At 40.9% G+C, this 14467-nt stretch overlaps 1 protein-coding gene across 1 annotated transcript in view; it reads right to left on the reverse strand.

Annotated features, from left to right (window-relative positions):
• LOC142489537 (ATP-binding cassette sub-family C member 5-like) overlaps positions 1-14467 on the reverse strand; it is a 201817-nt gene that overhangs the window by 172146 nt on the left and 15204 nt on the right. Inside the window, 2 exon segments of the mRNA XM_075590487.1 lie at positions 7835-8068; positions 9142-9289. Coding sequence (XP_075446602.1) covers positions 7835-8068; positions 9142-9289 — 382 coding nt within the window.

Genomic DNA, 14467 nt, shown 5'->3' on the forward strand with positions numbered 1-14467 from the left:
ATACAAAAACAGGATCATGCAAAGTATTAAGCTGCTTAACTCAGGCTTCTGCCTGCTTTATTTTCATCCAAGTAAGGTACTGCAGCTTTAACATGTGTAGGTTAGAGGTACTCAGATACTTTCATTCAGCAGTTCACTCATTTCATTGTTACAGTATTTCCCACACTGTTATTTCAAGTAAAAAGAAACCAAATTATATAAACAAAATCCTATCCCTTTCAGGGATCTAACTACACATAGAATCAGTCTCTCTAACAGCTGCTGGCCAACTAACCTGGTTCCCCAGCTTAAAACAATGCTCTCTCATTTAGGGTCACTTAGATACAGCACAGTCTTTTAGCAACAGCAGTAAACATTTGTTTGGTCTTATCTGTTCGTGGTGGGAACTCGGTCCCGTGTCCAGGCAAATCCTCTGGTACTGTGATACTTGGAGGGGCCGTCAACCCCGAAACTGGAAACAGGGGAGCAGCGATACCCCCAGCCTCCAGGCTCTAAGGAGAGAGACTGAAATGCAAACCTCTCTGCTCTAAATACCTGTGCATGTGATTAGAAGAGCAGGTGAGGGAGAACTAGAGCCATGGTAATCTGTGGTCTGGATTTTCCATCCAGCTGCCTGAGTTAATGGGAAGCTGTGGAACAGATCATTTTTAGCTATTCCTGCACTTTCTGCTCTAAAATGGGGCAGAAAGCTGCCTAACATCTTTGGACTATGTCACAATATATATATGTGTGTATATATGTACAGTATGTATGTGGACCTCAATCTGGTAATATCATTCATCTCTTTCTCTCTCTCTCCAATCCATATAAAAAAAATACCCCAACTCCCCCAATCCATATAAAAAATACCCCAACCCCCCCCCAATCCATATAAAAAAATACCCCACCCCCCCAATCTATATAAAAAATACCCCAACCCCCCAATCCATATAAAAAAATACCCCAATCTATATAAAAAATACCCCAACCCCAATCCATATAAAAAAATACCCCAACCCCCCAATCCATATAAAAAATACCCCCCCCCCAATCCATATAAAAAAATACCCCACCCCCCCCCAATCTATATAAAAAATACCCCAACCCCCCAATCCATATAAAAAAAAATACCCCAACCCCCCAATTCATATAAAAAATACCACAACCCCCCAATCTATATAAGAAATACCCCAACCCCCCAATCCATATAAAAAATACCCCAATCTATATAAAAAATATCCCAACCCCCAATCCATTAAAAAAATACCTCAACACCCCCCAATCCATATAAAAATACCCCAACACCCCCCATACATATAAAAATACCCCAAATACATATATATATAAAAATCAGACTTACCTGCAGGGAGGGGGATGGTGGATGTGGCGGCGGTGCTGGGTGGGGGGGGGCCAATGCTGCGGGGAGGGGTGATGTTGTAGTGGGGCGGTGATACAGGGGTGTCCGGCGGCAGCAGGGGGTTGTCCGGCGGCAGCAGGGTGTTGTCCGGTGGCAGCAGGGGGGTGTCCGGCGGCAGCAGGGGGTTGGCCCTGTACTGTGGGGTTGGCGGTGCAGCGGGGGGGGGGGGTTTGGTGGCGGTGCTGCGAGGGGCCCGGCGGCGGGGCACAGCAGTTGTCGCCGGCCCTGCTGTATCTGTCTCCTGCATGCTGCTCCCGCGCACGCCGGGCCTCCCTCTCACGCCGGCGTGCCGGAAGCATAGCCCAGCCTACTTCCGGCGCTGCCAAAAGGGAGACCCGGCGATTTTTTTTGCAGCCATTTTTTTTTGCTAGTGCCCTTTCTCCCCCGCTGTTGGCAGCCCTGGTCCCATGATCCTCCGGGGGGAGGAATACACCACATGGGGCTGTCCCAGCCTATAGGGCTCTGAGGAGAGGAGGAACAGGATATCCTCCGCGCGCAGAAAGCCCGCAAGTCAGTTCTGACGGAGGCACCGAGGAGATAGGTAGTGTCCAGGGAGCAGTAGATTCCTGGTTTAGGCCTAGACCTTGCCCCGTAGGCCGCAGCTAGGCCCTGAGCCACCCCAGCGGAGTGTTACAGGGAAGGCCCCAGTTAGGGACTCTTCCCCTTTTGTACTATTGTAGTACTGTTGCACCAGTGACAGGACGGCCACACAGTACCCTGCGGCCTGGGACCAGGTTACAGGCTTCATAGACATTTTGTGAGACCCTCCGGCTGGAGCTCACATGGCAAGGAAGATCCGGACCCCTTTTAGGAGAGAGGGGATTTGTGTTGGAGGCCCCGCCACGTGGGACTCACTCCAAGTCGCCAAGCAGCACCAGGATACTGGAGTACCCAGGCAGGTACCCAACGTGCACCTACATCCACAGGGGGTAGCGCTACATCACATGTGGGTGGGACTTGCTGGGACAGGACACCAGGGGTATTGGAGCCATAGCACCCTCAGTACTTTGGTGGGAATCATCAAGGTTTGGATCACTGGGGTTATACCGCGGGTACAAGTGTTATATGTTAAGGGTGTAGAGTAAAACTTAGTGATATACTTTGTGTGGTGTATTATAATAATAAAAATAGCATGTTCTTGTATAGCGCTTCTAGTTATACGCAGTGCTTTACAGAGACATTTTGCAGGCACAGGTCCTGTGGAGCTTACAATCTATGATTTTGGAGCCTGAGGCACAGGGAGATAAAGTGACTTGCCCAAGGTCACAAGGAGCCAACACTGGGAATTGAACCAGGCTCCCCTGAGCCACTCCTGCTCCCTATATATTCTTTACTGTGTATTGATTCCTTTGAGGGGTTATCCCACCAACGCTGGGATCCCTCATAGGTGGAGGGGCTGCACGCAAAAGAGGAAGAGCTCACTCCAGGCTCTCAGAGGCGGAGGCCTCATGTGAGCAAAAGGTACAGCAGCACGCCGCGTAGTTCCTTTAGGCATAGGGAAAGGGGGCTACATAAGAATTAACAATATCAAAATACATAACATACACCCCTTGCCTACCTTAGTGGCTACTAAAGCATTGCTATGCAATGCTTTATTACCTGCAAATGTAACAAAGGGTTAACCCCTCCTGCCACCCCCTCGGGAGGCCTAACCACCCACCATGGGGCAACTATCCCCATCAGCCAACACCCATTCCCAACAAAAGTACCCTCCCTCCCCCTTACAGTAATGGGCAATAGGCTTATTGGCCAAATATGGGTAATAGGGCTTTTGGTAATTGAAAAGCCTAACAAAAATACATTAAACAAAATAGACATTACAATAAATAATAACGCAATCAAAACAAAGCCATTAAATCCATTGTCACTGTGGCTAACTAGACCCTCAAAGGAGGCCTATGTAGCCATAATGGCAATGACAGAGGTGCCTAAAAAAATAAATGTATTACTTACCCCAGCCGGGATGAAGGCCGTACTCCTCATCTTCATTGGGCACCCCCAAAAAATCCAATAAAGGGCCAATGCACAACCATATTTGAATGAAATAATAATAAAAAAAACATTAACATTTATTTAAACCCGATAGCACAGTTTCAAAATTCCCACAAGAGCATTAAAAATCAACCCACTCCCAATGGCAACGTTTAAAAAAAATAAAAACATTAAAAAGCAATCCAAGCCCGATGGCCAAAAAATAATGTAAGTGTAAAGATAATACAGTGCCGATGTTCTCTACTCAATTCCTTGCCATCCTGGATGCTGGATAGTGAAGTTATCACGAAGCCTGGGATCAGTTTTTCTTCTCTTCTTTAAAAACGTCGTCCTCCTCTTCTTTTCAGCCACAGAACGTGGCCTCTTGGCAGACTTCCAGTCTTAGAGGGGCCCTGTTTTTTATAGAGCAAGGCCCGTCACTGAAGCACTGACGGGGCACCTCTCAGGTTGGAAGTCTCCTCAACATCTGATTGTACATCAACCAATTTGCTCCCTCACTTTTGCCTGAATTAGACTTCTCAGGCAAAAGAGAGGAAACATTTTCTTATTGGTTGATGTACCTTCTGACGTCAGTCTTTCTGTGAAGGGCCAGGCCCTGTATAAGGCTGGGCCCCTATTAGAAGTCTGGAAGTCTGCCAAGAGGATGCATCCTGTGGCTGAAAAAAAGAAGGAGGAAGATGTCTTTAAAGTAAATAAGAAAAAAATTAATCCTATTGGTTGATGTACAGTACTATATGGTTTCCTCACTTTTGCCTGAGAAGTCATCAACCAATCAGATCTGCCAAGAGGCCACATCCTGTGGCAGAAGAAAAAGAAAAGGAGAAAGACGTTTTTTAAGAAAAGAAGCAATACTCACCCCATATTTACTTGCAACATACGATCGCAGGCTTTGTGGCATCTTCACCATCTAACATCCAGGATGGGAAGGGATTGAGAAGAGGCCATTGGGCCTGGATTATTTTTACACTCACATTTTTTCATAATTTTTGGGGCCATCGCACTTGGATTGATTTTAAATGTTTTTGTGTTTTGTTTTTTTACTTTGCAACTGCATTTGGATTGATTTGCATGGGGTTTTTTTAATTGGCCATCGGACTTCAATTTTGTTATATTTTCTTTTTATGGTTGGGCATCTGCCCTTTATTGGATTTTTCAGCAGGTCTCCAATGACGATGAGGACAGCCTTCATCCCGGCTGGGGTAAGTAATACATTACATAGTTCAACCTATGCTAAATTTAGCACATACACATTCCCAGGTAGTTCAAACTCCTACACCCACCACATCATGAATATATATTTATGCCACTCCCCACCTTTTTAACTTGGGAGGTGTTGGCTTTTTGCTGAATGGACAAGACTCACTGCAGTTGCTTCCCCTCATACAGAGGTAAAAGGAAGGGTTCACAATTTTAGTGTTAGGACCTGCATTTTTGGTTTACCTTGACGTTTGGTATGCAGGCTTACGACGCTTTGGCCAAAGGGTTTAACTAAAAAAACAAGTAATTACTATTATTATTGAAGTATTTAAACTTTATACTTATTACCATATATGTTTTGTCAATTTGATGTAGCATTGGGCAACCCTGTCTTTTGTTGTATGCTAAATTTAGACAACAGATACTTTATCCTATATCTATACTTACTTATTGATCCAGAGGAAGGCATACAAAAAACCCCAGTGACAAATCATCCAATGATATCTCATAAGGGGAAAAATAAATTCCTTCCTGACTCCAAGAATTGGCAATCGGATTAATCCCTGGATCAACATCCTTCCCATGTATACTTATTTGGTATATCCCTGTATACCTTTCCCATCTAAAAAGATGTCCAACCTTTTTTTGAACAAATCTATTGTATCTGCCATCACAGTCTCCATGGGTAATGAATTCCACATTTTAACTGCCCTTACTGTAAAGAACCCTTTCCTCTGTTGCTGGTAAAAGCTTCTTTCCTCCAACCTAAAGGGATGGCCCCGAGTCCTTTGTACTGCCCTTGGGATGAATAGTTCTTTTGAAAGCTCCTTGTACTGTCCCTGAATATATTTGTATATAGTTATCATATCCTCTCTTAGTCACCTCTTTTATAATGTAAATAAATCTAATTTAGCTAGCCTCTCCTCATAAATTAGATTGTCCATCCCCTTTATTAATTTCGTGGCTCTTCTCTGCACTCTCTCTAGTTCCAGAATGTCTTTAACTAAGGAGTGGTGCCCAAAATTGTACTCCATATTCAAGGTGTGGTCTTACTAATGCTTTGTAAAGGGGCATAATTATGTTTACTTCCCTTCCATCCATTGCCCGTTTAATGCAAGATAAGATCTTGTTTGCCTTTGTAGCTACTGCATGACTTTGGGCACTATTGCTAAGCCTGCTGTCTACAAGCACTCCTAAATCCTTCACCATCAAGGATTCCCCCAATTTATCCCCATTTAATTTGTAAGTCGCCAGTTTATTCTTGCATCCCAAATACATCTGCCATTTACCTGCCCACGTTTCCAGTCTCTCCAAGTCCTTCTGGAGAGAAATTACATCCTGCTCTGATTCTACTACCTTACACAATTTAGTATCATCAGCAAAGATAGAGACTTTGCTCTCAATGTCACCCTCTGGGTCATTAATAAACAAGTTAAAAAGCAGGGGTCCCAGTACTGATCCCTGAGGTACTCCGCTCACGACTTTAGCCCAACCTAAAAACGTTCCATTTATGACAACCCTCTTGTCTATCCTTCAACCAGTTTTCAATCCAGGTGCAAATATTATTACTGAGTCCAATTTGCTTTATTTTGTACACCAACCTCTTGTGTGGAACCGTATCAAAAGCCTTTGCAAAATCTAAGTAGACCACATCAACTGCATTACCCTGGTTTAATTTCCTACTTACCTCCTTAAAGAAACAAATAAGGATAGTTTGGCATGATCTATCTTTCATAAATCCATGCTAACTATTACTAATGATTTTGTTTTCCATTAGGTATTCCTGAATATTATCCCGTATTATACCTTCAAGTAGTCTCCCCAGTTATTGAAGTCAGGTTAATAGGTCTGTAATTTCCCGGTTGTGATCTAGTTCAATTTTTAAATATAGGCACTACATCTGCTTTACACCAATATTGTGGTACTGAGTCTGTGGGAATGGAGTCTTGAATATTAAATGTAATGGTTTGGCTATTAGTAAACTTAACTCCTTGAGAACTCTTGGATGTATACCATCGGGGACAGGTGCCTTATTTACTTTAATGTTTTCATTGATTTATTTAGGGACCCCATTCACTGTCAATGTGGAAATCTAGGCCCCCATTGAAGGCATTGGTAGTCACAGTGACAATCAATGGATTTCATGGCTTACATTTTCATTATGTTATTATTTATTGTAAAGTCTATTTTGTTTAATGTATTTTTTGTCATTAATTTCAGTGGGCAAAAGCCCTTTTTTGGCTAATAGGACTATTGCCCAGTATTGTGTGTGTGAGGGGGTACTTTTGGTGGGGGTAGGAGGATGGGTCATGGGGATAGTTGCCCCATGGTGGGTGGTTAGGCCTCACAGGGGTGTGGCAGGAGGGGTTAACCCCTTTGTTCACTTAGCGGTTAATAATGCATTGCTTAGCAAGGGGGATTAGTAATGTATTTTAATATTGTTGTTTTTTTTAATACAGCTTACCATGAATTGCCAATGTGGCTATATAGGCCCCCATTGAGACGGGCAAGGTAGCATCAGTGACAATTAATGGTTTTATGGTTAACCTTTATTTTAAAGGTATTTTTGATTAACTGCTGTATTTTTTTATATGTATATATATTTTTTAGAATGTCCATAAGCACTATTAGCCACATTTGGCCAATAGGGCTATTGACCATTAGTATAGATGGGAGGGGGAGTAGGTTTATTGTGATGGGGGGGCAGTGGTAGGGGAGTGTGATTCTGGTACAGTAGTTGCCATGGGGAGGGTGGTAAGCCCTACTGGAGGCAGTAGTGGGAGGGTTTAAACTCTTGGTTACCTTAGTGGCTAGTAAAGCATTGCATTGCAATGCTTTACTAGCCACTAAAGGTAGCCAACAGGGTTACTGTAGGTAGTGTTTTTTTAATTGTATCTATTAAACCGTCTGGTGCCTGTAGTATACCTTGGTAACCACTGGCATCAAACAGGTTTCATGTCATTTCTATCATAGGTTTTTGTAATAATAGTTAATACAGAGGTCTATGATAGAATTAGTATTGTAGTGATTGTGATGCGGTAATAAATACATAATTAACGGTCACATTAATTCCCACCTTGCTATTATGTACCAAATATTGCACATGGTAAATTATTACCGCAATTTTTATGTATCCCATCTTAAAATTGCAATAATAAAATCGGTTATTTTTTTATTACCGGGTGCTATTTTAACAGAGTTTGATGTATCCAGACCAATAAGTCATATTACTTAAACCAAGACATTCACCTCTCCAGTTGTAACATCCTTTGATTCTTTTAGTTTCAGGATCTTTTTGAAAGCCAAGGCAAGCACGGCTCCCTTTAGTCGAATTCCTGTTCTGTAGTTGATAGCCCAATTTAGTGCAAAAGACCAAGAACGAATGAGTTCTGCTACAAAAATACCAAATGCAAGAAGCAGCCCATACAGAAGATCTGATTTTAGAGCTTGTGAATACTCTAGTAGGGCCCGAATGAAAATGGCCTATTAAAAAAGGAAAAAAATGCATTAATTAATAACATTTAAAGTAATTTCTTTTCAAATGATAGCATATTATCCTGCTTGATCTGCCTGTGGCTTCTTATACTTTTGCCCTCTTTTTACATTTTAGAGTCTCTTGGTATCCATCACAATGCCATATTCTGGCTCTTTTCATATACTAATTGCTTATTTTCTTTATCTTTACCTAACACATTATCATGCTTCTGTCAACCTACCTGGTACGTCACAACTTTCTTCTGAAATACTATCATAGAATGACTTCATTAATTTATTTGGTTTCAGGTACCACCTCTATGCAGATGGCACTCAACTATAACTGTCCATCACAAGCCTCACACCTGTAATACAATCCCAAGTCACTGAATAATTCTTATCCAAATCCTCCTGGATGCTGTTCTGCTGTCTCAAGCCTGCAATGTCCAAAACTGGGTTCCTTGTATTTCCACTTACTGCATGTAAGGCCAAATCTCTCACTTCTTTAGTACTGTAAACCACCACGATCAACCAAAGCATAATGATCAGACGTTATATTTGACTCCTGCCTTTCCTTTTCACATCCATACTCTGGCTAATTCTTGCAGTTTCTTCCACTATGAGTCTAAAACATCCTTTCCTCAGCTTTGATTCGTCAGTACTATACATTCCACTCCACTTCCTGCACTCTTCTCTCAGCTGTCTCCTTTCCACCATTTTGATTCATTGCCTCCTACCTGTAAACTCCTTAATAGACTCCAAGCCCTTTCTCTTTCCATTTGAGTACAATCGTAAAAACAACACTTTAAAAATGGAGCATTTTAATAGCTTAGGTTCAAGACTACTGCTCCTCACACTTAGTCACTCATACCAACCATCTTGGTCGGGCATTGCATTTATACCTTCTCCACCTATCTCTCTAACTCATTCAATGTAACACTAACATTACAAGCTATCTGGACTGGGAAGTCCTTTTTCTATTGTGTACTTTTATGTTTCATGCATTCATCGTATTATTTAAGCAGAAATAAGCAGCATTACATACTGTAATAAATGTTTACGCAAGTGAAACAATGACTCACAGGGCCAATAAAGTTTGCCACCGTCGTAATAATCACAGACACCAAAGCCAGTAAAGATCTGGTTCGGCAGAAGCGCCACGCCACCAGACTCAGGGAGGCTCTCTTCTTTCCACGTTTTCGTAGCTCTTCTTCCCAAAGACGTTGAAACCTGGTTCAGGCAATATTCAAAAGTACATAAAACAATTTGTTGAAGGCTTCGACATATCATAACACACGAACAATAAAATATAATATGATGTATTTTCCAAACAGATATGCGATTATCAGATTTCATGTTAGGCATAGCTGATCGCAATAGCAGGTACTACACAAGTTTATTTTGTGTCATCAATATGGTCTCTGAAAGACATAAGCTACACTTTGATGTACCTGTACTCTTCAAAGCACTTATAATACATAGGCCCATATTTACTAAGCGGTGATTTTTCATAAAACACCATCTGGTGCGGGAAGACACTTTACGGCACATTTCATTCATATTTTTTTCATTCGTATAATTCATTGAATGGGCTGTAAGGTGTCTTCCAGCGCAGGAAGTGTCTTATGGAATAGCTTGTACTGGGATACTTCACTCCCTGTAAGAGGAACAATGATTTGCAAGTACTTTTCAGTCATTTGCACAAATCCGCTGCTGAAAAATAACAATTCTTGCTTCCTCTAGGATCAACTCACATGCAAGTAATAATTGTGTGTGTCAGAGCTTTGTAGGGAGTTTTCATTTTGTGCTCTGTGTATTTTATTTCTCTATTCAGCAATATTGGACGAGCTGAATGGAGAATTAGAAAGCACTGAAATTGTTATTTTACACTCAGCATTATTGAAATGTTTCGGGTTTGATGATAGTTAAAATATTTTCGTAGCACTGTTGCAAAGACAACTCTGTATTGGCAAAGTTATTTTAAAAGAAAAGCATTGAATGGCAGGGCTGTGAGCCAAATGGAAACTGCCTAGATATGTGTTACTTTGCAAGCGTTAGAAGAATATGGGATGAACATGGGACTGCAAAACAACATTTGTGCAAATCTATCACTTAGAGAGTAGACAAAATATGATTGTCTTGTACAGCGCTGCATTAAAACATATTCCTTATTATGGAAACTATCGTAGCTTGATAGAAAGTATTTCTGCACATCCATAGATGAAAAAGTAATTGAAAACTACACGTGATAACTACACTTCTAGCTGAACTTCAGTACATGGTTCAAGGGGAAGATATCTTGAAACTTGCAATGTCACTTCTGGCACAGAAAGATAAAGGCCCTTATTTACTAAACTCAAACCAAGAGAAAAAAAGGTCCCAGACTGAATGCACTCAGGCTCCCTAAATTAAAACTGATTAGAGAAATAGAAAAAATATAGTTTTAATAGTTTCAAGAATAAAATAAATGCTCCTAAATAAAGATGATTTGGGTCGGTACACCAACAGACAACTGTGCCATAAAAGCCTGCTATGTTGTTAGGGTCGAAGGATATTATAAAATTAGACCCTATGTAAATATAGATTGAATAGTATATGTCTAGGTAGCTTGTATACCTTGTGATTTGTCACTCTGCACGGTGTATTGTATATAAACAATGTATCTTAGTCCCATACAAGTAGTAAAACTTAGATGATTTTAATCCTTCTGAGGTTATCAGATAATGTGTCTGACAGCTATGTTACGGATTATTTAGATATGTTAGTGTTCGGTGCGACCCCTGTCGGGGTATGGTGATATCGGCTGTCACATGAGTCTGATGGTGGTTCCTGCATAGAGGATTCCCTCATCTTCCCTGGAACATAGATCGTCAATGGTAAGTACTTATTTGCAGCCTACCAGTCTGGGCTTGTATCGGTACTTAATGATACCTGTGGATTCAGTGTAGGGGTTGAGTGTTTAGATAAATCCCTGAGTATTTGATCAGGGATACAGCCAGCAATTGTTGCCTTAGATATTGAACGTTGTGCAATCCCTTTCTTATATGTCCCCAAATAAAGACGGGGTGTCTATCATGACCAGTGTCACCCTTTGTTCAATGTAATGTGGAGGGTATTAGCCCTTCGATTGGAAAGAGATGCGCATAGGTATTGTTCAGTATGTATCACTTTGTATCTGTGACTGTAGTTCAGTACCAGAAAGCCCGGATCGCTGATTTGTATAGGTTCAGAGTGTTATCAGCCATACAACTATAGCAGCATATATTTTGCTATGGTAGTATACACGATAGTAACCCTTCGGTTAAAAGGAACACGGATAAGTATTGTTCCTTGTATATCACTTTAAAACGATGACTGTAATGAAATACCAGAAGGGTTAAATCGCTGATTTCTATAGGTAGAGTGATATCTGCCATAGATAAATAAGAAAGTAGGATATGTATTGCTGTAATAGTATACTGTAGACGGACGTTCACAGAGGTACACAATTGGAGACTTTATAAGGTGAAATTATAACGAGGCTTTATTGTGCCTTTTCCTTAACATTAGGAAACCATCCAAACAAAGGGGAAACAGAGCTTCTATTCACTTGGGAGTATTTCTAGTGAAATACCATGCAATCCACAACTCCCTTAGTTAAGCATGTCTCCCAGCCCCAAAACATATAGCATGAAATAAGCAGATATAAGAAGTCTCTTAAGAATGAAAGTCTTATCTGTTCCTTGGAGGGAAAATCTTTTCTGGTTCAGCTCCCTTCCCTCAGGGTGTGTCAGCATTCAGGTTTAGAAGTTTTCCCTGTGTCTTGTAAGCAGCTCTACTGTTTCTTCTGGCAGGGCTCAAGACTGTTGTGAGAGTCAAAGACAATCTCTGCTCTCTCTCCCAAGTTCAGCTCAGGTATGAGCTAAGGAGACACACTTCCTGTCTCAACAGACAGGCTTTTGTAAGCAATCTAAATCACGCAGGTGGTGTTTATTAATTGACTACCAGCAGTTAACCACCACACTGCTAGATTAAAGGCACATTACTTGAACAGGGATTACTCCCCTGTTACATATACACACACGCCAGGTGTAAGCACTTCACCGTATGTATCAGTGTTATAACAGCCAGAATAAATATATCATGGATACTTAGACCTACGTGTCCTGTATTCCAAAAAAACTAAATTCAGAGTAATATAATAATTGTTACCCGAGAGGATTGCTTTTGTGCACGAATGAGAAACCGTCTTTGAAGTAGATATCAATATAGTACATCTGATTAGCTGCACCTTGAACATACTACATTGAGATGCAAGAAGTGAGTGAAATGGACAAACAAAAGACTTGTTTACTCACACCCTTGGTATAACCATTCTTTTGTTTGTCTCCATGAACTTAGTTTGGTTGAGGAAAGATACTCAATCAGAATCCTTCTACATGTTGTTCAATGTGCAGACACAAACATATAAACAGAGAAGGAGTCAGTCAGTTAGTCAGGTCAGGAGGGAGAGCTTAGAGAAACCTGTTTGGAATTCCAAAACACATAATTTCAGGTAATTATGATCATAATTCTTGTGCACGTGTAAATCTGTATATATCTGTGTTTTATATCAATGTGTGGTTAGATAGGGTGAATTGTATTGTTTTGTTAGGCCTGTAATAAGTACAAACCTTATATAGGAGGTATAATTAGTACGACGTGTAATTGTTATATTTTGTTTGATTTTCTAATACATTTCTGTTTATTTGATTGAAGCCATCTCTATCGTGTCTAAAACTCTCATAAACCAGGGAATATATGTGTAAATGTGTATCCTATTGGAATACATATCTACACATCTATTTCCTTAAGTAATTGTTTTGCCAGTATTATAATAAATGCATCTGTATTTCTATTTCTGGATAAGGCTAAACATATAGTTGTGCTAGTTAATTCTTATAAGCTAGAGATACTCATAGATGGATATGTTATAAATGCATCTATATTTCTATTTCTGGATAAGGCTAAACATTATCGGTAACATATCACTAAACTTGGCTCTCAACCAGCGTAGTGTCTTGCCTGAGCAGTATGCTTATATAGTCTGCAGGTAAGATATGCGGGGGTAAGTCGTAGCGGTACATGGGTCCTGAAGTTAGCTCACTTTAGTGGCGCTTAATGCAAGTTTTATCGGTACAGTACTAACATGCGGCATGTTACTACCTTTAAAACTTGCATTGAGTGTACAGGCATACCCCGCTTTAAGGACACTTACTTTAAGTACACTCACGAGTAAGGACATATCGCCCAATAGGCAAACGGCAGCTCATGCATGCGCCTGTCAGCACGTTCTGAACAGCAATACCAGCTCCCTACCTGTACCAAAGCTGTGTGCAAGCGGGTAGACTATAGAGCCTGTTACAAATGCGTTATTTACATCAGTTATGCACGTATATGATGATTGCAGTACAGTACATGCATCGATAAGTGGAAAAAAGGTAGTGCTTCACTTTAAGTACATTTTCGCTTTACATACATGCTCCGGTCTCATTGCGTACGTTAATGCGGGGTATGCCTGTATAATTGAGCAAGTGGTCCGGGGCACCACAGTTAGGGCATGACCGGCAGACGCTGATAATGCGTCTGACTTTTGTACTTTAAAATCGCCGGTTTTTAATCGTGTTCTGTGCCTATACTGCTGTGGGTTTTTTCCTATCTATGTAGACGGCAGGTAAATTCAGGACACGTGCTACTAAGACTTATCCCCAGCATACCTTATCCCCAGTGTACATCTGCGTTGCCCCAAAGGCAGACAGTCTGATGGAGCTCCCCAAGAGCTACTCCCCTCTACACAGGGAGGGGAACTTTGTGTTCACAGCTGCATTGAATCTCAACTACCCCACTGTACAACTGCGTTGTCCCAAAGGTGGACAGCCTTTGGCGCAGCCAAAGGGTGTGAGCTGTTTTCTGATGTTAAAGCTGCTCTATTTCAATCTGAAACCCACAAGTCCTTTATCCCCTGTACCCAATTTTTCAACTCTATCTATCCATGAAATGTCTGTGAATTAACTGTATAACCCAGTTCTTTTAATGTAACTATGTATTTTTATAACTCTGTGCCCAGGACATACTTGAAAACGAGAGGTAACTCTTAATGTATTACTTCAAAACATTTTTATAAAATAAAAAATACTTCACCTGCAGGCTTGATAAGCATTCCACTCAGGCAAGGCACTAGGCTGGCTGAGAGCCAAGTTTAGTGATATATAATTATGTTACTCTAAATTGAGATTTATGGGATACAGGACACATAGGTTTTAGTATCCATGTAAGTAAACAAGGTATCGTGGAGCACAGCAAAAATAGAAAAGAGAACTGGAAGCAGGATCAAGAGTGAAAAAAATAAAAATGTATTAACACATAGTGCCCGTACAAGAACTGAAGAAA

Source organism: Ascaphus truei, chromosome 3 (assembly GCF_040206685.1).
Source record: "Ascaphus truei isolate aAscTru1 chromosome 3, aAscTru1.hap1, whole genome shotgun sequence".
Lineage (NCBI taxonomy): Eukaryota > Metazoa > Chordata > Amphibia > Anura > Ascaphidae > Ascaphus > Ascaphus truei.